The sequence below is a fragment of the Hippopotamus amphibius genome, chromosome 2, assembly GCF_030028045.1.
Source record: "Hippopotamus amphibius kiboko isolate mHipAmp2 chromosome 2, mHipAmp2.hap2, whole genome shotgun sequence".
NCBI lineage: Eukaryota > Metazoa > Chordata > Mammalia > Artiodactyla > Hippopotamidae > Hippopotamus > Hippopotamus amphibius.
Window position 1 is genome coordinate 38,693,928 of NC_080187.1, and position 25,173 is coordinate 38,719,100.

At 46.7% G+C, this 25,173-nt stretch overlaps 1 protein-coding gene across 8 annotated transcripts; it reads right to left on the minus strand.

Annotated features, from left to right (window-relative positions):
* PHF24 (PHD finger protein 24) lies at window positions 1-24,616 on the minus strand. Of its 8 annotated transcripts, none has more exons than XR_009051601.1 (10): window positions 24,164-24,616; window positions 10,955-11,336; window positions 10,116-10,301; window positions 6,314-6,392; window positions 5,805-6,010; window positions 5,301-5,461; window positions 4,884-4,979; window positions 3,227-4,548; window positions 2,236-2,331; window positions 1-126 (listed from the first exon to the last, which is right to left on the minus strand). XR_009051601.1 is itself a non-coding variant. In XM_057725010.1 (9 exons), exons 3-9 carry the CDS (start codon window positions 11,330-11,332, stop codon window positions 4,452-4,454), a joined length of 1,203 nt encoding a protein of 400 aa, XP_057580993.1. In that variant the 5' UTR covers window positions 11,333-11,336; window positions 15,466-15,522; window positions 24,164-24,616; the 3' UTR covers window positions 2,338-4,451. The 8 variants fall into 8 exon arrangements, 4 of the variants coding, with proteins under 4 accessions (XP_057580993.1, XP_057580992.1, XP_057580991.1 ...); XR_009051600.1 differs by lacking the exon at window positions 1-126 and adding an exon at window positions 133-1,028; XR_009051602.1 differs by lacking the exon at window positions 2,236-2,331 and having other exon boundaries at window positions 18-126.
* Window positions 24,617-25,173: the final 557 nt, after the last annotated feature.

The window sequence follows — 25,173 nt, forward strand, 5'->3', positions numbered from 1 at the left end:
TGCCCAGCCTCTGGGAACATCAGCTCCTTCTGGAGTGAAGGCTGAGCCATGGGGAGGAGCATGCAGCTGTAGTGATGGGAAGACAGGGCTTGGGGATGTTTCCCTCAGCTTATGCCAAGTGACCTTCTGCAGAAAAGCACACAGGAAGGGCATGAGGGACCAGAGGCCATTGGATCCTCCACTGTTACTTGAGTGCTCTCAGAGCTCTTCTCATAAGCCTGTCTTTGGCCAGGAGACAGATTAGAGGCCATCTTTTATAGGAGGCTAAGCCTGATGGCTTTTGTTTCACCATGGATATGGAAAGGTCTTGCAACTTATACATTGATATTCTCACCTGTGGTCATGCCAACCCATGCTATACAAACTGGAATGTGATTGGGCTTCTTTGTCACTGGCCTGAGCAGACCTGACACCCTCTCCCTGATCTGGGTCATTGAGGCATGTGGCCCAGAGGGAAGAAAGTTTTTCCTTAGTGCTAGTGGGGTCTATTGGAGATTCTGTAACCTGTTCATTTTCTTTCCTTTCAAGGTTGCCAAAAGCAGTGGCAGCAGGAAAGCAAGAGCAGGGAAAATGCCCAGTCCCACCCCACACCAAGGGTGGGCTGCTGGGAACGGCATGATGCATTAATATCCCCCACTCAAAGAGATCTTTGTTGTCTGGGCTGTCGCTAAGGGCCTAGAGAGAGATTCTGGGCAAATTCAAACTAAGTGGTGTGGAGAAAGCAGCAATTTTATTCCACTGTAAATAGAGGGGTAAAGTTATGGTTACAGGTGCTGCCTGGATGTCCTGAAGTTCTGGCATCAATGTTCTTTTGCCTTTTAAACACCAAGTATGTATCTGCCATTTCTCTGCTGGTTTGAAGGGGACATGCCTGCAGGATCACCAGAGCCTGCCATCAGTTCAACCTGGAGGTTACCCTTGGCTTTGTGGTGGTGATGGCTGGCCTGGGACCCTGCCAAACAGCTTCTTCTGAGCTTCCCTCTTGCCTTTAGGGTTTCTTGGCACCAGGTTTACTGAAGCCACAAGACCTGCAATGGTTGAGGTTGAGGCTCAGAGGCCTCAATACAATCCTGAACCCACCCCCCCAGGGAGGTGCCCTCTTCCTAGGTGATTTGATTCTGTGCTTCCCATGTTGTTGATAGGAATGCAGGACCCCTATATTTGGCACTCCAATAAGGCCAAGGTGACATCCCATAAGGAGCACCAGGACCAGAAAGGCCAGTGTCTGGCCTGTAGCCACAGTTGCTTAGGCTGAGGACAGAAAGAGGCAATGTGCTCATGGGTTCAGCCGTGGCTGTCATCAAAGGAAAAGCTCTTGAAAGCGGTCAAGAAACTGCTGAGGAAACTGCTCCATCCCTGGGATCAAAGGGGACCATTTCTCAAAAGCAAAGAGCCTGAATCTATTGGGGAAGGCTGATCTCAGGAGAGGATGCCATGGCACAGACCTGAAGAGGTTACATGGCCACAGCTATTGCCTCAGCTAACCCTCTGTCACTGAAGTTCCACTGTGTCATCCAGGTGCCCCTGTCTTTAAATGTGAGCATGGAGAAGAGGACTGCTGGGTGAAAAACAGACTTAGGGCAAGTAGTCTTCAGAGAAGCATCTGTGTAACCTTCAGCCTCCCTTGGCTGGGGGTGGGGTGAGTAGTGCTTGGGAAAAGAACTGATCTCTGCAATTTTGGGCATCCAAGAAGAAAAGACTAAAACATTTTCTTATACTCTTATTAGAATCAGACACTAATTTCTGTACTTGGCAGAATTTCAGACAGTCACAATGATGAAAGGGCTTGAAAAGGAAAGGAAATTGACTTCACTAGGTTTACAAAAGTTTGAATGTCTCCATACGTACTAGAGAGGGGCTTCGTGGATTAGGATACTGCAAAGGGAGATCTCAGAAAGGGGGGCTGGGGTGGAGCTTCTGCAGCTCTTGACTGAGGGAGCAATGGAACCTCTCCTTTGGGGAAAAGCTAGATGCCTATGGAGAAGAGGCCAGTTGCTTCTCCGTGCTTTTTTGCTTCCTAGGACTCTTGTGACTGGGCACTCTATCCTTTGCTGAGGGCAGTGTCCCCCGGACCCTTTGCAGTACCCCCCCACTAAGGAAGCTTGCCATCTTGGAATAGGAAGGGGGTGATCCCAAATGGGTCAGATCCTGTTGTGGAAAAACTCTGGGGCCTGCTGTGCCAGACCCTGGAATACAGCTGGCCTGATCCAGTGGCCCCCAGTCTTTACCACTCACCCACAGAAAGCTAGAAGCTGCAGCTCCAGAGAGGTAGGCATCCCCTTGGTCTGTGAAGGATCAGGGATCAAGAAGAGGGACTTCCAATCCTTATGACTGACGACGAGGCACGAGAAAAAAGCTTTTCAGCTCTCAAAGCCCAGAGCTTGTTTTTACTCAAAATGCCCTGTCCGTGAGATCAAGCAGCCCAAGTCCATTGATACAGAAGGTGATTTGCCAGGAGAGTAAGCAAGAGCCCTTGTGCTTAATGTGCTTTAATCTTCTCAGTGCAAAACCCCAGGCCTGGCTGCTTCAGATGCAGTCCTTGGGCCCAAGAGTCATGTGCTTCCTCTTTTTTATTTTTTTTGGCTGGACTGAATAACGGCCCCTCCTACTGATTAGTCTTGGGAGTATGGCTATGAAGTATTTAGAAAGAACTGGGGGTTTTGAAATGTTCAGAGCCACACACATGAACCCAGTTCATCAGCTGTATTCTTCCTTGCAGTCCTAAGTAATCCAACCCCAGAAGCTTCTTACCCAGCTTCTAGGTCAGGCTCTCTCTACAGGAGGAGACTACATAGCGCTCTTCCCACACCCCAGGTTATAGCTCCCCCCTTTCCTCTGAGCAACACTGAGCTGTATGCTGCTGCTTCTGCAGAAGTGCCTTGAGCAACGGGGATGTGTGAGCGTCTACGTGACGGAGCCAACCCCCTCTCGAATAACTCCTGGTAGTCAGACCTGGCTAACCTAAGTCATTAGGTTGGAAACAGAAACTTGTACTCCAGGGCCTGTGCCTACCCGTAACATACACTGACTGGAGAATTTGATGAGAACTCAGGAAGGACAGCTGGGGCTGGGAGGCCAGGCTTGGTAGCCTGTGGCAGCCTCTCCTTGCCCCCAAAGTCCTCCCATGCTAGGTCCAGGCCCTGAGCTGGTGGGGAAGGACACGTAGCGAGCAATGGGAAAAAGAAGCAACTCAGGCCATATCTCACTAACAGGGAGAAGGGAACACCTCTTCCTTCTGTGAGGCTTTGCTGGGACTTTCTCTGTTCAAGAGAGCTGAGATGCAAATCCTCTTCTTAGCTCCAACCTCTTAACCTCACTGTCAGGTGCTTTGGAAGGAATCCCTGTTTAGGGCCTTGGTGGAGTTGCTCTCTCTTGGGCTATGGAGGAGCCTGCCTGTGCTCCACACCTTGGCACACTTTTCTAGGCCTGCAGTTGAGCTGAGCTGGAAGAATGGAAAAGCATGAGCCTTCTCCTCTCCTCTTCCATCCAGGCCTTGTCTTCACTGGAGTTCAGGCTTTGGGTCTCTGTGGTAGCTGAGTTGGGTGAAGCACCTAACCCAGAGAGCTGTGACTCTTGCCGGCATACTTGTTCCATTCAGACCCTTGGGCTCTGGGCCATGAGCACCCACCTAAAAAACAGGGGCCAGGATGGCTCACCTTGATTTTTGACTGTTCTGCTAAATAAAGACTTTTGGACTTGAATGACCTGGCTGAGAGGTACCTAGAATTCCAGGTACCTGGGAGGGGCTGCCCCCCCTTTTCTAATTAGGACTCCACAGACTAGCTGCCTTCTCTGTCACCAGGAGCTGGAATTTAAATAAGTAATAAATAAATAATAAGTGCAGTGGTGGTTTTCAACCATTTTCCCACCCCACCTGAGGGACACAGCACACACCTTCCAGAACAGCGGCTCAACCAAGAAGGGATTTTCAGTGTGGGAAGAGGGAGCATCTCTAGGAGAGTATGTGAGTCTGATATGCCCCCTTATTAAGAATCACTTGGCCAGAGACGGATCTATTGTAAATCAGAACTGGCCAACAGAAGGGCTGAGTAGAGATCCCCTTATCTATAGTAGGGGCTTCATGAAAGAACTTTGGTCCTTCTTCAACCAAAAAGAGCCACGTCTCTGAAGGCATGGGCAGCTAGGCACGTGTGCAAGTGTGTGCACGCGTGTATGTGCGCAACGGCAGATCCAGTCTATGGTGTGAGGGCAGGGGGTGGTCCAGGAGCGGATGCTGCCACAGCCCCCAGGGCTTCTCCCTGGGGCAATGCATTTACTGCCTCTGTTGTGAGGGCAATGGTGATTTCAGTGCCATAAAGCTTAGTGACAAACTGAGATGTGGGCAGTGCTCCATCCCCAGAAGTCTCAGTGCCAGAGGTTGGTGGGGGAAGGGAGAAAGGAAAGGAGGGAGAGAACGCCACTGTCCCCAAACTGAGCTTTTCTGCTCCATGCTATCCTGGGGGTTTCAGGTGAATGGCTGCACTGTTGGGGCGAGCAGCCAAGATGTAGACGACATTCTCCTGCAGGAAGGTAGGCCAGTCCACAAATCTGGAGTGGAAGCAAAGAACAGGTTTGTGAGGCTGGTTGCTGAGCCTGGAGTCTCCTGAGACCTGACCCCGGTGGCAGCACGGCTTGAGCTGGGCAAAACTCAGGGAAGCCCTGGCTTGTGCCTGATGTGATGATGGCAGGCTGTGTTTCCAGGCTGACAGACCAGCTCATTGGCCCTATGGATCTGGGGTCAAATGTGCACTCTTGAAGTCTGGTTTCTGGGGTGGGCATTTGCTATTTTGGGGTGATGGTGGGTAATACTCAGTCTTACTTGTGTGTGTGTGTGTGTGGTGGGGGTCAGGGGTGTCAACAGCAGGTGAAGAGGCGTCACTCACCTGGACTCAGGCTCTATGGGCAGCGGGGCCTTGTCCTGACTCTTGCTGCTGCTGCTGTCTGGGCTGCTGTCTGCTATGGGACCCACATGGCTGACGCTGTTGGGCACAAGGACATGTGGTTAGGAGTGGGACAGTGAAAGGTCTAGCCCCTTCCACATTCTGGTGAACCCAAAGCTCTGGATGTGCTTGTCCAGGCTCTTCTGACATGGGGCGACAGAGTTTGAAGTGGAGGCTGCTCCATGCCTTGGCCAGTAGGAGTCACTGTCCACTGTCTAACACACAGGAGGATCCTCTCCTGGCTGTTGGAGAAACTGGCAGGAGAAACAGGGAGGTAGGTACCTTTCATATCAAGGGCCATTTGGCATGGAAAAAGGAGGAGGGTTCATGAGTGGGGGCAGGGACTGGTAGGGAGCGGACCTGACGCTGCAGGAAGGAGCCTCTGGGGGGCGTTTGCAGAACCAAGAGTGCTGGGCACGGCGGCACTCTGCCTCACTGACAGTGCTCCCGCTGCCCCGGGCCAGGAAGGCGGCTCGGGCTCGCTCCCGCTCCTTGACTGTCAGAAGCCTTAACAGAGAGTTCTGGGGAAGAAGAGATAAATCAAGACCTGGGAGGTGAAAATATTTTGTAAACTGTCAAGCTATAGAGAACCCCACCTCCATTACCACCTCTGCAACCTCCCTTTGAAGCTGCCTGGAGCCTTTCTCGTAGTACCAACATTTGCAGTGGGTCCAGCGCAAATCAGTCTTCCTTGGGCGGTTTCCCTAGCCTAGGCACTGGATCACCTGTCACTGGATGGAACCTGAGCCCTTTCCTGGTACTGGTTCCTGCTCAGAGAGTACCCAGTGTTCCCCCAACCTGGCATGCTTCCCTGAGCTCTGTCACACAATATCACATGGACGTTTATCCCCAGCTGGCCCTTACCTGGGGACGCAATTGCTGTAGAAGAAGGAGGGACTCATGGGACAAGAAATCAGGCCACTCTATGTGTCCTCGGTGTTCAGGGTCCAGGGCTGCAAACTGGCGGGCTGCCTGCTCCTCTTGCTCCTCACTTAGAGCCCTGTCACTGTCCCCTCGCTTCGCTGTTTGGTGGCGGTAGCGCAGGAAGTCCTCCAGTGTCAGGGAGCAATCTGTAGGGAGGCACCCCATGCTAGCCATGCCCACCCTTTCCTCAGCCTCTGGAGTACCTCCACTCACCTCTAGGGTACCCTCCAGAGCCCTCACACCCACAGCTCTTGTCCAGTCTTTGTCTCCATAGCCAGGATAACTCCGGCTGTGGCCAGGGGTGGGCCAACAGCTTCCGAACGGGGTCCCATTTACACCCTTGCCCCCTAAATTCCAGAATACGCCTTTCGTGGTTCATCCTAGAAAGTATAAAGTATAAAGAAGAAATTTGCCTGGCCCTCTCCATTGGCAGTACCATCCAACCTTACCAGGGATAACTTTACACTGCTGAAAAGTCTCTGTGAGGCTGTACATTTCCTCCTCAGTTAGCAGCAAGTTGAGGTTGTCCTGAAAAAGAGGAAGAGGGAGCTAATCAGTGGCCATACAGGCCAGTAAGAAAGAAAGGCCAAGGATCAAGAAGGATGGAAATAGTATTTCAGCTGGAAGGCAATTATTGGATCATCTAACCCCAGCCTCTCATCAAGGAGACTGAGGCCCCATAAAGGGGAAAGGACTTTCTCAGAGCTGTCCAGCTCTGGGCAGGATCTTCCCAAGAGTCCAGATATGCTGGCTCCATCCCTGAGTCCCTTTTACTAAAACAGTGGGTTTTGAATTATTCTCTGAGATAGCTTAGGGGTTCCCTGGAGGTGCCTTAGGAAGCTGTTGCAAGGGAGAAGGGGGCAAGTGGGTAGGCTTGTGAACCCCTAGCTCCATCAACCTGAGCAGCTCCGTCTTTATCCACTTTATGTATCTGGCTTCTGTTAGACTGTGTTCAAAGAGTATTTTGGTTAAAAAAGCTTAATTCTAACTCCAGTTTCCATATTTTGTAAAATATCCTAAAGTTGTATCACTTTAACTTCAGAATAGTTTTGAAAGAGACGCCATCATGAAAAAGTTCCTAAAACCAAATGAGTTATTTTTGCGGTGCCACAGAAGTTTTAACTCCAAAAGAGCACTGATATGTTATTTTGCTAGCATTAATTTACAGTCTTTAAACTATTAAATATTCTTTATAGTAGATCATTTTCCCTCTAAAATACCAGTAAAGAACAGGAGTAGCCATTTCATGACTATTCATTTATGGATTTCATGAAGAACTCGAATCATTCTTTCAATAAGCACTTTTTGAGCACCACCTATAGGCTTGGCATGATGATGTATAACATTGTGAGATGTTCAGTACGGCTGGAGTGCAGAGTGTGTGTGTGTGTCTGTCTTGGGAGAAGGTGGGGAGGGATGATAAAAGATAAGGGAGAGGAGGTAGGCAGAAGCGTAACTGTGAAGTGCCTCAAATGCCCCTTATTGAGCCCCTCAAATTGGGCCTTTTTTTCTGAGGGCATATGGGAGTCATGGAAGGATTTTTAAGTGTGGAGTGCCATGACCAGCTCTTTGTCTGCTGTGTGGAGAATGGATTAGACGGGCAATAGTCTGGAGGCATGGAGGGCACTTAGATCGTTGTTGCAATAAAGAAAAGATGAGTGGCTAAACTAAGACATGAGAATGAAGAAAAGGGGAGAGATTTGAGAGAGATTAGGAGGTAGAGTCTATAGGACCTGCTCATTCACTGGATGTGAGGGGTGAGGGAGAGGAGCAAGTTGGGGTTGGTAACTGGGGGGTGGTGGTGGTACTACTATTCACAGAGACAAGGAATGGAGGGAGAATGGGTTTGGAGAAAAAGGTAAGTTCATTTGGGGGCATGCTGAGTGTGAAGTACCTGTGAGATATCAAGATGGATATAAGTCCAAGAGACAAGAAATTTAGGTCTGGACCCACAGATTTGGGAATCATTAGTATTTAGATGGTGGAGTAGGCAATGAAGTGGATGAAGACCCAGAGAGAGAGAGAGTATAGTGGGAAAAGAACCCTGAGAAACACCAGCATTTGGGACAAAAAACTAAGGGCACTTGGAAAGAATGATTGGGACTTCCCTGGCGGTCCAGTGGTTAAGACTTCACCTTCCAATGCAGGGTGTGCAGGTTCAATCCCTGGTTGGGGAGCTAAGATCCCACATGCCTTGTGGCCAAAAAACTAAAGCATAAAATAGAAGCAATACTGTAACAAATTCAATAAGGACTTTAAAAAATGGTTCACATCAAAAAAATCTTAAAAAAAAAAAAGAAAGAATGGTCAGAGAAGAAGTTGGGAAGAGAATCAGTAGAGGGTACTGGAAGCCAAGAAAAGAGAGTTGTACAATGTAGGAGGTAATGTTAACAGGGGTTATACAAGTCAGATGGAATTTTATTGATTTTCTATTTTCTCTGGTTTCCATATTTGGTGTAATAATGCCCACAAAAATACTCATAGCCTAAAAAAAAAGGGGGGGGGGCAGGACTTCCTAGGTGGCGCAGTGGTTGAGAATCCACCTGCCAATGCAGGGGACACGGGTTTGATCCCTGCTCCCAGAAGATTCCACATGCTGTGGAGCAACTAAGCCCGTGTGCCACAACTACTGAGCCTTACACTTTAGAGCCTGTGAGCCACAACTATTGAGCCCATGTGCTGCAACTACTGAAGCCCAAGCACCTAGAGCCCGTGCTCCGCAACAAGAGAAGCCACTGCAATGAGGAGGAGCCTGTGCACCATAACGAAGAGTAGCCCCCACTCACCACAACTAAAAAGAAAGCCCACACACAGCAAAAAAGACCCAACACAGCCAATAAAATAAATAAATAAATTTATATTAAAAAAGGGGGGGGGGCGACAAGGAAGTGCCAAATACATCAGAGAGGTCAAGTAAAAGATTCCTGAGAAAAGGTCACTGGACTTGACAATTAGGTCACTGGCAACCTCAGAAGAGCCAATTCAGCAGAATGATGGTTGCAGAAGCCGAATTACAGGTGGTTGGGGAACCACAAGATGATGGAGTCCTCTCAAGAAGCTTGGCTGTGAAGGGAAGGAAAGAAAAGGGAGGAGCTTGGAAGAAGCCTTTATAAAAGGTCTGGTGGGGAGTGGTGGTAACGATGGCAGGACTGTGACAGAAAGCTGGGAAGGGGACTGTGTATTCCTGGGGGGTTAGGAAGGAGACACTCAATCCTACATCAGCAGAACATGGCCAAGCAGAGTTGCTGAGAGTCAAAAGGCTAGCATTTGGAGGAGTGGTGGCTAGAGAAGATTGCCTGGGGATCTGTTGTGTCATATTCCAGCTGGGGAGAAAGTATTTAAGTGACTGGAAATAACTGTTCTATACTTCATTTTATGGACAAGCCACAGAGAAAGTGTTATTTGTTAGAAAGTGGCATATATTTGCTTTCTCCTAGGCAGTAGGCAGAAGAGGGCATCAGCAGATACACTTTACTCTGAAATCAGTGAATAAGGAAGATATCTGCAGGGCAACAGATCAATAAAGCAAGACCTGAACTCTATTCAGCTGTGCTGAAAATGGATATGAATCTGGCTTTTTATCTTTTCAAAAGTTGGAAGGCATTTATGTATAATTTGTGAAGTTCTGAATCAACAGGTCTTTGTTACTTAATTCACAAAATGATTACTTCAGAGATGAAGAAAAATGCTCCTAAAAGTTAGGGAGAAGGCCAAGTGAGGATCTTAGGACTAAGAAGTTTTCCTGGGATAGAATTTATCCCTATTGGAAGTAAGCTGGTTAGGATTTCAGGTTAGTTTTTCAGATGAATACAATGAATGACAACTATAGACTAACAGAGCAGTCTTGCTCCAAGAAGAATTAGTTTTGAATAATTAAGTCTCATCCTATCCATTCAGTCCTCTAGTGCAATGGTTCTCAACTGGAATGATTTTGTTCCCCCAGGACACATTTGGTAATATCTGGAGATATTTTGGGTTGTCACAATTGGGGGTGAGTGCTACTGGCATCTAATGGGTAGAGGCTAGGGATGCTGCTAAACATCCTACAATGCACACAACCCCCAAAACAAAGACTTATTGTGCCCCAATGTCAATAGTACTGAGGTAGGGAAAGCCTGTCCTAACTCTAGGACCCTGTGTCTACTATTGGAACACTCTGCCTAGAAACCAGTGTTCTAAGACTGGGCCTCCAGGAAAAGTGCCAAGTCCCTGGCAGTGCAGGAGCCCACCATCCCTGCAGTTTAAGCTCACACAGTAGTGGCAGCTCCAGCCTGTTTCCGTGTGGGCCATCTCGGTCACCTCCGCGGCACTGTCTCCTTTGATGTAGCCCATGCGGCGCAGGCAGCCATCATGGAAGACCCTGGTGCAGACCCTGCATGGGAAGAGGCTCTCGGCCGTCCAGACCTCACAGACATCACACATCTCATCATTAATGACCTGGGGAAAGATGGCAGGAGTATATAGGGATATATAAATACAGCAGCAAGATCCTAGGCCACCAAGCACAGTGCTACCTACAGGGGGCTAAGTGACCCTGGAGCAGCCTAAAGGAACAACTCCAACTGAAGACAATGTTAAGGCAATAGAGCTTTTTCTCTGGGAGACAAGGACCAGCAGGTTCTTCCAGCTGCTCAGGCCTCTGTGATCATGTTTCTGAGCAGGGATGCTGCTAGCATTTTTGGAAAGAATAATCTGTTGTGAGAGATTGTCCCAGGCATTGCAGGACCCTTAGCATTCCTGTTTTTCTTGGCACCAAATACCAGGAGCAACTCCCAGTTTTGTGACCTTCCTGAACTCCCCCTACCCCCACCCCAAATTTCCACATGCCTCCTACAGGGGGCAGTATTATCTCTTAGGTGGGAGGGCTGGCATGGTATCATTCCTTATCACCCATTTCCTCAAGTCTTTCACTAAGACAAATCCAGGATATGACATTTTTATTCTTGGGGAAGTAATTCAAAGATTGTTCTGACTCAGCTGCATCTTTCTGGTTTTGAGTCTCTCTTCAACCATACCCAGGCCTCCCTGTCCTGCTTCTTGATCCACAGAAGGTCTAAGACTGGGGGATTCTGCCCTTACTGGACACTCACAGGCTCTCTGGGCTCCAAGTAGATATCTGGAGGCTTGTCATCATCCAGCTTCCGGGTGGGGCGGATGAAGGCAGGAGGTGTGAAACGACTGGTCCTGTCAAACTCCTCTGGCTCCACTCCACGCCCGTCCCGGAGCCTCTCCCAGGCGGCACGGTTGACACTGCTCTCTTCTTGGAGTGCTGGGGTGCTTGCCTCTGCTTCTTTCTCTTCCTGCACTTCCTGGACAGAGCCCTCTACCGTGCCACGGCGAGACCCCGAAAGCTCACCTGTGCGTCGGATGGAAGGCCTATCCCGCAGCCCATCTTTGAAGGCAGACACAGCCAGGCTCACCTTTTGCACCTGCTCCACTGTCTGCCGCTTGGACATCAACACCCCCATGGCTCTGTGGACAGAAAGCAGAGGGGCTCAGACTCAGCCAATGGCTGACCATGTTAGGGCAATTTGTTTTAATCATTCACCTAAGTGCCAAGTGCTATTAAATAGCTTCTCCCTTTTCTGGAACTCAGTAGCATGGCGAGGTGGACAGAGCACTTGATAAGGAGTCAGAAGACCTTGGTTCTATTTCTAACTGGCCCTGTGACTTTGGTTTTCCCATCTATAAAATGAGGGCGATCTGCTCAGCACACTTCACAGGGTTATCATGAGGATAACATTAGAAAAGATGCTTAACAGTATGGGTAGACTAGAAAGCACTCTACAGATGTGAGATGGTATCTCTGTCTCCCTTCCTGTTCCAAAGCCAATTAGGTCTAGGAGTCCCAGACCTCTGCTACTCTGAGATGGTTAGAGACTCCAGAGCCCAAGTCTCCCCCAAAGATGACCCAAGGCATAAAGCAAGACTGCAGCTACACATGTCAGACTTCTGACTGAAGGAATGCTCCTCTGACAAGTGTTGTGCACAAGAATCCATATCAAATGCCTCCTTTTTGAGTCAGAGTGAATGAACTCCTATTTTTAGAGGACTGCTGCATTAGGCATTCAGGAAACTCTACCACCTCATCCATGTGGTCAAGGTCTCAAACACTCCTTTGCCCCCTCTAATTAGCAGCTATGCCTATTTATGGGTCTGTCTATCACAGACAACCTGCCCATCACAAGCTCTAAGGTGCTTCTCACGCTTCTAAGGCTTCACTAATGTCACTGCCACATTTTCTGCTTTGATTCTTTGAACTGTTCAAGAAAGGTCCATATCCTTTACAGATTAAAAGGGAACGTTATTCTTACCCTTCCTCTGTAGTACCAGGGCATTGGAAAGTGAGGGCATGATATGGCACACTGCAAAGCTGATCTGCTATTTCCTAGCCTGAAGGGTATTAGTGGAATTCAGTTGGGAAAGGTTTGTTCTAAGTAAAATGGAGCAGAGGGTCCATTTTACTTTTTTATTTTTATTTTAAAAAATATTTGGTTGCTTTGGGTCTTGGTTGCAGCACGTGGGATCTTCATTGTGGCATGCAGGATCTTTTGTTGTGGTGCACAGGCTCTAGAGCTTGTGGGCTTAGTTGCCCTGTGGCATGTGGGATCTTAGTTCCCTGACCAGGGATCGAACCCATGTTCCCTGCATTGGAAAGTGGATTCTTAACCACTGGACCACCAGGGAAGTCCCAGAGAGTCCATTTTAGCCTTGCTCTCAATCCATCATAATCAAGGCTTAGTGAACACTACTATGTGCAAGGCACTGACTGCTCATCATTGGGTATAAAATATGGGAGAACAGAGTCTCATTACTCAAGTTACTTAATATCAAAACTCTTACACAGACAGAGTGCTGGAAGTGCCTAAAGGAAGGTGAGACCATATTACTGGGAGTCAGAGTGGATCTTGAAGGATGGGTAGAAGCTATCCTCAGTTTGGGGGAAAAAGGTGACAGAGGGCAGGAGGAGAGATTCAAGCCAATTAGAAGGCTACTATAATAGTCCAGGCAAGAGGTGGAGGGTTTAAACTGAAATGGTGGCAGCAGGAATGATACTGAGTTGATTTGATACTATGAAAATAGAGAAATTTAGGAATAAATCGATAACTTGATTGGATCAAGGGTAAAGGGTGAGAGGGCAACTTTATTTCCCAGCTTTACTAAGATATAATTGACATATAACATTGTTTAAGTTTAAACTGTACAATGTGATGATTTGATACATGAATATATTGTGAAATGTGTACCACAATAAGGTTAGTTAGCACATCCCTTATCTCACATAATTACCATTTTGTTGTTGTTCTTATGGTGAGAACATTAAAGCTCTACTCTCACAGCACCTTTCAAGTACACAACATAGTATTGTTAACTATGGTCGCACGTGCTACCTTAGATTCCTGGAGCTTTTTCATCTTATAACTGAACGTTGGGACCCTTTGACCAATATCCCTCCATTTCCCTTATCCTTCAGCCTCTGGCAACATCATTCTGCTCTCTGTTTCTACGAGTTCAATGTTTTTAGATTCCATACACAAGTGACGTCATACAGTATTTCATTCAGCCTTTCCCCGCCTGACTTATTGAGAGGGCAGTTTTAAATCAACTAACGAGAAGAAGGGTAGTGCCATTTACAGAAATTGGGAAATAAGCAAGAGTGATAATGAAACTGGATTTTGTATGTGTTGAATTAAAGATGTCTCTGGGACATTCAGGTGATATCTGCTGCTTAAAACTTTTCAATGGCTTTCCAAAGCTTTCAGGATAAAATCTCCAAGTTAATTTCTTAACTATGGCCCGTGAGGCCCTCCTCTGTCTGGTCTGCCTTCTTTACTCTGTGCTAACCTTACACTGGTCTTCTTTCAGTCTTTGCTTGCCATGCTCCCTCTATTTTGGACCTTCAAACATTCCTTCTCCCCGATTAGTGCCTATGCATCTATCAGAGCTCAGTTCAAGTACTGCTTCCTCATGGAAGTCACTGCTGTCTCCCCAGTCCAGGTAGGAGTGCTAACAGTACCATGCTCTTCTGCTCTAGAACACTTATCTTTGTTATTACATATTCAATAGGATGATTATCTAATCAATGTCAATTTCCTCTATTAGATTGTTTTTACCATGTAGTACCTATCTCCACTGCATAGCAATGTGTCTAAAAGAGAAAGGCATTTAATAATATTTCCCAATTAATTGTGGATAAGTCTTTTTTGATTTTTCAATAAAGTCTTAATACTCATAAAATCTGATGACACCCTACATCTTCTTTCTAGAAACAACTACTTTATGTGCCACAGTGGTGCAAATTCCTACCCTGTCTGGGTGCTTGCCCTGCCATCACTTGTTATCAAAGAAACCAACCCATATTTTTAAATTTATACACTTACTGATAAGAAAGGAAAGGTCCCCTCTCCCCATTTGTAAAATTTGTTTGTAAAATTAAAATATATGATTAAAGAATATCTGCTTTAAATAACTGTCATTTACAGGATGGTGGCAAAGGAGATTAATTGAGGAATGATTTATTGATCAAATTCAGGAAATTATTTAAGGTGTTTAAGGTGATTAAAAACTCATTTTTTTTCTCAGTTGCAAACAAATACTAGACAGTAGGGGAATGTTAAATTATGGTACAATGGAAGACTGAACAATATGAAAAACATTAAATTAAAAGTAAATTTATTAATGTGAAAAGATATTAAAAAATATGAACATATCAATGAAAAAATGCATTATAGAAATGCTCATGTTATGATCTAATTTTGTAAGAAAGAATGCATGTTTTTTCATATTTTTGTTCCCTGTTTTTTCCTAATTTTCCTACCTTGCACATTAATTAAATAATTTAAGAAGTCACAGAGGCAACCTGGTGACTTGTTTTAGTCCCGGATCTGCTGTGACCCAGGACACATTATTATACTGCTTTGGGCTTCAGTTCTCTGTTATTGTGTATGTTTGGAATATGTAGTCTTAAGCATTTAGAATGCTCCTTTTCCATATTCTTTTAAAAGTCCATGTGACCTAATGAGGGTATCCTAGCCTTGCGTGGGGATGGGGCTAGGGGTGGAGAAGAGAGTATGTGTAGGTTAGAGGTTTTTGCTAAGGCTGTGGATAGAGGGGTTCTTGAAGAGGCTAGGCCTATAGTCTGCAGACACTGCCCACATGCCTTATGTGCACTGGCTGTGCACTACGGTTAGGTGGAAAAGCAGGTCCCCAACTTATAGCGAGAGGAACAGGCACCACACCAAGAAGGAGAATGCAAAACACCCAGCCCTTCACTGCAAACCTTCCTCATGATCAATTACTATTCCCAAGGCCAGTGTTTTCCTCAGAAACCTTTTGTGGTATGTTTTTCACATTTTTTGACTGTGACCCATGGTAAGAAATATAGTTTATGATGTGACCCTGTATACACAAAATTATAAACATGTGTTCATAGACCTATAACTGAACCCAAAGTTTTGTGAAAGAATCCTAATTTTACTAAATGTGATGCTCCAGATATTTTCTACTCTCTCTATCTAGTTCATTAAAACAATCTTGATAGTGACTCTCTAAAATGATTTGATGGGGGACTTCCCTGGCGGTCCAGTGGTTAAGACTTCACCTTCCAATGCAGGGGGTGCAGGTTCAATCCCTGGTCAGGGGGTAAGATCCCATACGCCTGGTGGCCAAAAAACCAAAACATACATCAGAAGCAATATTGTAACAAATTCAACAAAGACTTTAAAAATGGTCCACATCAGGGACTTCCCTGGCGGCCCTGGTGGCCCAGTGGTTAAGACTCTGTGCTGCCAATGCAAGGGACCTAGTTTTGATCCCTGGTCAGGGAACTAGATCCTGCATGCTACAACCAAAAAATCCCACATGCTGTAAGTAAGACCTGGTGCAGCTTAAAAAAAAAAAATAAATGTTGAAAAAAAAAGGTCCACATCAAAAAAAAAAAAATGATTTGATGACTTTGTAATGGGTTTGGATGGGCAATCTGAAAAACACAGCCTTAGAATTACTAAACATTTTTGATTAGAGAACTATGCTTTTGTCTTTTGATTTAAAGATGGTTACCTCTGAAAGACAAGGACAACATTGTGGGGTATAAGGTATAGCTTTCCCAATTGGGAGATTGGGATTGCCATATAAACATTACTAATAAGAAAAAAAATCAAATTGTACACTTTAAATGTATGCAGTTTATTGTATGTCAATTGTATCTCAATAAAAATTCTTAAAAAAAATTACAAGGTTGCTTAGCGACCACTGAAAAACAAAAAGGAAAATAAATTGTCTAAAAGGAAAAAAAAAAGTATAGCTTTCCTCTTGAGAAGCAAGAATTGAATTCTCAAGCCTGTCTTAAAGAGTCTGTGTGGTTGGAAGGTCTAGAGGTCTGGACTGATACTAATATACTTTCGACTGAAGAAAACCATACTACAAAGAAGAGTTTGATCCTCTGACCTGTGGACATATTTAAAAGAATATTTATCAAAGCATTTTTTATAGTGATAAAAAGGTGGAAATAACCTTAGTAGGAGAATTATTGGATAACGTGTGCTATACTCATGCTATAAAAATAAAGAGAAAAAAACTAGTTTAATCCAATACGAACACAAAGATCAGAGCAACGACTCGCACTGGCTGGATCCTGGGGCATATAGGGGTTTATATAACAGAACTCTAGGAGGAGGGAAGAAATTGAGGATTGAAAAAAGCATATAAATTATATTTATATTTGGAAAGCAAATATTAAAAGCGATCACTTTTTTTTTGGTAACGTAGACTACAAAACAGCAGAGCTTGACAGTATCCTCCTGGTTTCTGGGGAGGTACAGAGGTGCTAGCTCTCCAAATCACTGAGGGTAGCCCCCTCCTAGAAGCTGCAGTGGAAATGTTGGGAGCAGTCGTAAGACATTAATGTTTATTAGCAGGAAGGCATGCATTTAAAAAAAGGTTGATAAACACTTATTTGGAGACCTGGAATAACCACACGAAATTCACTTTTTCAAGAATGATTCCCTGGAGGAAAATCAATTGTATGCATTTAGTTCTTATTGGCTTTTTCAGAAAATGTAATGAGAGTTCTGAACAAAGGCCAGCCAATTAGGAGAGTTACTCTGTAAGTGACCCGACTCAACAGTGTATCAGCAAACTAACCACAAGCACATCCCAGCACTGCAGTCCTGCACAACCACTATTCTCTGTAAGGAAACCAAGAATCACCATTAAGCTACTCAACTGTTAATGATGTCACTGCAGCGGATTTGGGAGTTTATCCTTAAAGGAATTTCAATGAAGACTGAAGATGACATCCACCAGCAAAACAAACAAATAAACCGACATAAAAACAAATAAAAAATTACTTTCTAGTCCTGACCACAAGATCTTGGAGTTCTGCTATTCCTTTCAGTTTTCTAGGCCACTTTATGCCCATAAGGGCAGAAAGTGTAGGGCAGAGCCATTAAAAAGAAAGCATCAAAATCCAAACAAGACCCCAAGTCATTTTGCATCACATGGCTTTGATTTTGAGAGTAAACAGTGAGGACACAACAGAATTAGCCTTCAAGAGTGAGGCTAAAACCCCTTAATGCTTAATGGAGAGGATTGAAACTATATACAGAAGACACTTTGATTAAAAGCAAGCATGCTGAAATATCCACGATGTGCACCTGGGGTGTTTTAGAAATTAACAAAATCAGTTCTAATTTCTAGAGAAACAAGTGGCAGTGATTAGTGATGGGTAAAAACAAATGCCTGGTGAGAAAAACCTGGCCTCTCCTGTGCTGGAAGTAGTCCTAGGAAGAAGAGTGAGTTAAAAGGAAATCAAGTTGCAAAGATGCCACAAATTATATCTAATGATTACTCTTGGCTGATGGGTGGAACTGGGGTTTTCTGCCTCCCTAACAAGGATGAAAGAGGGGTAAAAAGACATTGTCCCAGAATGATGTGACTGTCAGAGGATTTGTAGAACCTAGGGAAGGCTTGGGAAAAAACCTCATGGGAGCAGGAGCAGGTGGTGGTGAATAAGAGTGACATGAAGGTAGAACAGGGCTGCCTGACTCTATGATCCAGAGGACATGAAAACAGATGACAACCAGAATCTTTCTTCAGGGAAGAGAAGTCTATCTAGATGTATCTGTCAGGCAGTAAGACAAATGTGGGCGCTTGAAATGTGTGTGTGCAAGACACACCCATTCTCTGCAGAGCACACGCTTACAACGCAGTGGGATTATTTATAAGGGCAAAGTGGTGGGAGTAAGAGGAGGAGGGGTTGCTCCACAGCAGGAGCTGGTGGTGAAATAAGGAAAGGGAAGGCAGCTAGGGAATGTCTTCGAAAGTTCTCTGTAAAGATTTGCAGCTGTGAGGAGCCTGGGTGCGGCCCTCTCAACAGGCAGGAGTCTCCTCATTGGGCATGTTAAATGGAAAGTACATTTACTTGCTTCCATCTGATTCTTGGTATGCGAAAGGCAGCTGTTTGAAAAAGGCTCAAAAGCAACTAAAAGTGATTGTTTGGAGGTTATGAGGTTCCTCCCCTAGGCAGGAACAAGGCAAACAAAACTGAGTTGGGAGACGGGGGCAAACAACCAGAAAGTGGGTTGAGCAGATCGAAAAAGGAATCCCAGTTTTTCACTGAGATTGAGAAGGAGAAAAATCTAGATGGTACTCACTGCCTTCCACAGAGTATATGTTCCATAAATCTTGGTTTAATGAGTGTTGCAGAGATAACTAGGCAACAAAAAGTTTGAGCTCATGGTGTCACTACCCTTTCTCTTCCTCAAAGTTGGCCAGAGAGACTGCTCAGACCAAATCTTCAGAACTCAGTTCTAGAAACTATAGTCACCTGCTCATCTCATCACATCTACTCTGCTTCCCCAGAGGGGACCCTGACTATTGATTCAGGGCTAGCAGAGATGAGAACAGGTAACCATACAGTAGTTATGGGTGATTTCTTTACCACAGGAGAGCTCCAGAATTTTAGAGCTTGGCCAGTTTCCACAACCACAATGATAAAAAAAAGAGACTAATATTACCAAGTCAACAATCCCCTGCACTTATGCTGTGTCCTGGGACACTGTGACCTGGCCCATAGGAGAGCAGAGGCCCTAAGGGCACGTGCAGTAAACTTACAAATGTATCTCCTCCCTCCTGGGTTTGGGCTGGAGAAATTTAGTATGAGCAGCGCCTGCAAACAAGGGTGAAAAATTTCAAGGTGGTTGACAATTGGCTCCAGGTAGCACGTGCCTAAAAGGTTGTGTGAGAGCCTCAAGGAGGCCACATACCTCACACAGAAGGTGATTAGCCATAAGGGTATGGAAAACCAGCAGAACCAGGGTCTACAAAATGTAGAATGCACAGCACAGACCCTAAGCTCACTGTGCACATCAACATCAATCTTGAGACTTTAAACAAAAACCATCAAAGAGTCCCCTTACCCTCTGCTGGTCTTTGAGGAATTCAAGCCCGAAATAGTCTGGCTGATCTCCAGTGTCTGGGCGCTGCGTTAGGAATCCAACACCTCACCACAGTGCTCTTGGAGCCTGTTTCTAGTCAGTCATTCTGTTGCCTGGCAGTAGCCGACAGACTTTTAGTTTTCATGTCTACAGATCCGGAAGGGGTCTGGTACCTCCCTGTCTTCTTCCGTTCTCTGTTTATCCAGTGCAGCAGCACTGGCTTCAGTCAGCCCAGGATGACACAGTCACCCCTGACTGCACAGGGCTCTTCTGGGGTTTCCAAGGAGCAGAAGGGCTGAAGACTGAGTAAAAATGTTTTCCTGGACTCAGCTCCAGAGACTGAGGCATGAGGGAGGTTCTGCTGTTGTTTAATTTTTGCTGAAAGTCCAAAAGCTCTAATATACATAAGGACAAAATGAGGGCATGATCTTTAGCCTCTGGGGACCTGGGATGAGTCTTCATGAAAAGCTACAGTGCTGGCTTCCCACAGAAGCAGAGCAACAGTTAAGGAATAGCACACCATCAGTGACTGGCTGGTGTGACTGCACTTAGCAAACAGGGATTTTCAGCAAGATGGAGAGACACTCTTTGTTCTCTGCTCTGGGGCCCTGAAGCACAGATCCAGCCCCATTTAATGATTCATTACACCTTAATTATCACGACTTATTTGTTGATTCTACAGATATTTGCTGAGTCCAGCCTACTATGTGTCAGGCACAAATTAGGCGCTTAGTAACTGTTGGTAGAATGAACAAATGGAACCTCACTCAACCTGTGAGAAAGCAGTGTGAGTATGTGCATGTGTAGGGGGCATAAGTGTAGGATTTTAAAAAAAAGTGTTGCTTGAGCTAAAATTTGAATATGAGTGGGAGTTACCCCAGTGGATAAGTGGAAAAAAAAAAAGGCATTCCAGGAAGAGATAAAAGCACATGCCAAGGTATGGAGCTATATGGGGACTCCGTCATGGCTTAGATGATATGAAGCCAGCCGGGTGCCTGATAGAAATAGGCAAAGAAATCTGCCTTCACATAAGAATTAGCCCAAATAACTGGTTTGAGATAGTATGCTGAAACTATTTGTCTAGAAGGGAATATGTATTTGGATTTCAGGGAGGAAAAAAAACCACAGAGAATTGGCTTCTCTGAGGCCAGGTAGCAGGATAGCCCTGATAAGTCCCAGGGCTGACCAGTGAGTGATTGCTTGGCCTTTGGACCCAACAGGGAACTCCTCTTCATAGCCTAAGAACTGGTAGGTAATGACTGTAGTGAATCTTTGGGGCTTTCCCTCTGGGAAACCCGTAAGCCTGATTAGGAGGCTCAAAAAACAAAACGAAATGAAATGAAACAAAACAAAAAAAGGAGAGAAAGCCAGCCAGCCAGCCTACCCACTGTTGTCTTAGTAAGAAGACCCCAGTTAAGATGAAACATTTCTCAAAACCAAATAGAGATCATGTATGTAAGAGGGCTTTGCAAATTTGCCATATATTATCCAAATATAAGGTAGTCATTATTATCATAGAGATTCAAGAGCAGCCAGTTCACTCAAAGCATATGGGTAAAATTAACTTTGTCAGGGCAGTGGCATGGGGGCTAAGAACGTGGCTGCCAGAGGAGGCACTGAAAAGCAGTTGCATTTCAATTTCCTATGCCTGGGAAAAGGCATAGTGTATGGGGATTCGTATAGATGCTCTGTAAAGCTGTACTTCTCTTTTATTTTTTTTCTTACTTTTTATAGTAAACGATTAGAGAAATGCAGACTGATCCTATGTGAACTCCTCAAGGGCAAGGAACTCTCATATTTATCTAGCATAGTGCCTGGCAAGTAGGTAGCACTTAGTAAATGCATATGGGTCTCTGAGGGATTGCTGAAAGGGGAGGAAGGATGAAGGGGGATGTTATAATGGAAAAACTAGTCATGTCTCCAGCTGGACTTTGATGGTTTGGTTTCTTGGTCCAAAGCTGGTAAGCATTTCTGTCAGAACTTTGTCATTAAGAGGGGTTGGAGTGGATAATGATATTCCCATTAGAAGTGAATAAAGCGATCTGGGAAGTGAAGATAGCAGAAACCAAGAGCAATGCTGGAGAAAAGCATGTGGGACTGGAAGATAATAGACTCTGTAGCTAAAAAGAAAGGAAACTATTTGCATAAATATGATCCACTTAGAAACAGGTGTACTGGAAAAAATACAAGGAGTATGAGAAATAGGCCGGGGAAGGTCCTACTATTCATATGTTTGAGGAAGAGGAAGCATTGTCTAAAGATGGCAGACGTAGGAGGAAGAAAACCATAAGAATGTGGTCAGAGAAGATGAGGAAGATTAAACGCTGAAAAATCCAGACTCATTTGTGTATACTCAAGTGAAACTGTGTGAGCCATGCTCTCCTCTTTTATTTCTCTTTAGAGAGAGAATTTTTTTTTTTTAAGAAGATTAAGGCCACCTGGTGACATCCTTCACACCCCTTGTGGAATTATTTGATTTGCAGACTCATGTTGTGATTAGAGGAGAGAGTCAGTATTCTTAGGATTTTGTAATCTTCATGTTTACCCAATGCTGGACATCACAGAAGTGATATCCAAGGCCCAATATTTGGGGAGCACCTGAAGCCATCTAGAAATTTTTCCAGGGTCATGAATTGGTGTGATATCAAGAGCCTCAGTAAAAAAAAAAACAAAACAGTTTAGGAATAAAACTCCAGTGACAAACCTCTGAATCAGAGCAAAGATCATATTTGTAGGCTTGCTCTGATTTTCTTAAACACACACACACATATATATACATACCTGTTTATTTTGGTGTGTTAAACTGATGAGAGGGGTTTGAACTGAAAGGGGATTATAAACGGCTCTCTAATGGGGAGGTACTTAACCAATATCAGGCTTTGTCAGAGTTTATTCCACTGAGCTGTGCATGAGATGCCACACCCAGGTTGTTCTGTTTTCTCAGAAGCCTGATCTCTCTTCTCACTATGTAACCCCGGGAACACAGGGAACCCACTTCTATTAAAGGAGGATGTCACTAGGTTTGGCTATACAGAAGGAGAAAGAAAGGGGAACAGGAACACTCTTCCAGAATGGCTCTGTGGTGAATTCCATTGCTTAGCTCCCTCACCACTCCATTTCTGGACAAGAAACCGGAGTCTATCCTGGGTCCCAAATTTACACCCTAGGGATTCAGCTGGAATGAAAGCTACCACAGCCCAGGGGGCAAGATGAGGGTGCATCATTATGCTAGGCACAGACCCTTTGCTTTCCCCAGACGATAGACTCCCAATAAGCCTTCCTTGGCTCTGAGCCTTTCCTGCCCTCCTCCTCATCATGCAGAGGTACTGTTGGGCAAGTGTCCTGGTATCTGTGGACCAATGTCTGCTAGTGCATGTAATCAGATGGCCACAAAGACACCGTCGATCATGCTTTCTAAAAGTGATCTTGTTTCTCTGTCCTCTCCCTCAGGGATTCTGCAAGCTGGGAGGGTGGTCTCAGAATACTCCATCCTCTGAAGGGTTCCACTAGATCCCCAGAGCAAGTCCTGGGGAGCAAGACCACACCCAGAGGCCTCTCCTAGACCCAATTAAGTACAGAGCCACCCAGAGGCATCATTACAGTAAGGATGCCAGTGAAAGAAGCCACACCCTGAAATCTGGGGATTCAGTGGAAATCAGTTCCTGCAGCAGTCTCATCCCCAATTAAACTGTCTTCATCCACTTAATCATCACATTAACTAGGCATACACAATTGGTATCTTAATGAAATTTATTAACAAATAAACATTCTTGCTTCTGCCTCTCCTTGATACTTTTTCCTAAATAAACTCAGAAAAACAGATTTCATGATTTCATGCTTTGTGACCTTGGGCAAATTGCTAAACCTGAGTCTAAAGTGCCAAATGTTTAAAAGGGGATAATTTCATAAGGCTGTTGTAAGGATTATATGAGATGTTAAACATCCCTGGTATAGCACTTGGCACACTGGTGCTCAATGATCATACATATCATTTTCCCCTTCCGTCAAAAGATTTTCTTTACAGGATGTGGCTGAGTAGTTACTCTACCTGATTTTACTTCTTTCTTCTTGAGGGTCAAGCCCAGGGGCTCAAATCTCCTTTCTTTACTTCGGAGACTTCACTGGTCCTCCTCTCTTGCACCCTGTGCTCTGACAAGTTGTGGCTCCAGCTTGTAGCCAACTGGGCTACCACGGAGAATACAAATTCTAATGGGGTGCGGGACCAATGGACAAAGGCGCAGCCCCACAGGACCCCTGACTCTCGACCACGACGGAGGGGTACAAGTTAGAGCACACTGAGCCCTGAAGGAGGTCAAGGCCGAAGACCTTTGAGCATATGGGAAGTTACTCTTGGCCTGGATCCCACAGCAGGATCCTCTCCTCTCAGTCAGAGGTTCTTTCCAGGCAGCTCTAGGGCACAGTCTCGGGTCCTCCTGTATACAGGGATCCTCTGTGGAGTCCGTCCCCACGTTGCAGGCTCCTAAGGCTCCCCCATGTTCCCAAATGGCCTTCCACTGAGACAACACCAGAGACCACCCTTGCCCTCCCGCAGGTACACAGACGGTCTCTCTGGGGATGGTGTCCTCCACACTGGGCCTCCCCGTGGCAGCAAATGCCGAGAGCGCCCTGGGAGTCTCCAATAGCAAGGGGTCTTCCACGGGGGCGGCTCCGCACACCGCCTCCGGGACTCTCCCAAGGGGTAGCGGCAGGGACAATCGCGGTTCATCCGCTTACACAGGGACCCCCTCGGGGGCGGCTCCCACACAGCACCTCTGAGTCCGCGGAGGGTTGTCCGCTGCCCGCAGACCCGCCCCTCACGGTGCCTGCCTGGTCCCCGCCGCCCCCGCTCCCGCCCCCGCTTACCGGGACCGTCAGGGTGCGGGACGCGGGTCCGGGGCTGGCGGACTCTACACCGCGGGCCCCGCGCCGCCCATGGCCGCTCGGGAGCCGGCGTGCTGGGGCCGAGCGCCGGGAGCAGGCGGCGCGGGCGGAGCAGCAAGCTGAGGCGGCGGCGGCGGCGCGCGCGCCCCGAGCACACCCACCCTCCCCGCCCCGCGCGGCTGCGGCGCGTGCGCCCGCGCGAGACGACCTCCGCGGGCCGGGGGGCGCGCGCCCCGTCCCGCCCTCCCGCGCCTCGACGCGCGGCCCTCGCGCCTCAGCCGGCGACCGCGCGCGGGAACGGAGCGCCGAGGGACGTCGGGAGGGCGGCGGCTCCCCCCGGGCTCTGCGGCCCGCCCCGACGAGCCGTGGGCGCGGGTGTCGGTGGGCGCCCCGCACCAGCGCCGGACTCTGCGGCGCCGGGACTGCGGCAGCCCGGACGCCCGCGGCAAGGTCAGTGCCCGCCCGGAGGAGGCGGCCGGGGCGCGGGGAATGCGGCCGCTCCCAGTCCCGCCCGCGTCGGGGCGAAGCCCAAGCTCAAGCGTCCTGCCGCCCGCACCTGCCTGGGGAGGTGAGAATGACTCATCCAGCGGCCTCGGCCGGGCTCTGTCTCTCCTACCGAGGCCAGCTGCTCACTCAGGTCCCCGGGCCCGCGACCCTGGCAGCAGGGCACTCACCTTGGCAGTACCCCACGGCGGAGGGTCCAAATGAGCCTTCACAAAGTGCTTGGCCGGCCCAGCTCTTTCTGTGCGCCGTTTTCTGAGATGATTGGCCTTTCATCTCCAGCAGTAAAGTAATCTACTTGAATGTAACCCAGTTTTTGCTGCAGCAGCCACATCCCTCAGACTGAATAGCCAGGTTCTCAAGAGGCCAGCCGTTCTGAGAGATGTAACGTGTATTACACCAAACTACATGCTCTGAAGAGGGCAAGAAAAAGATCAAGTCATAAAGCACTTAGCAACTAATTATAAAGAAATAACTGAAGATATGCAGAT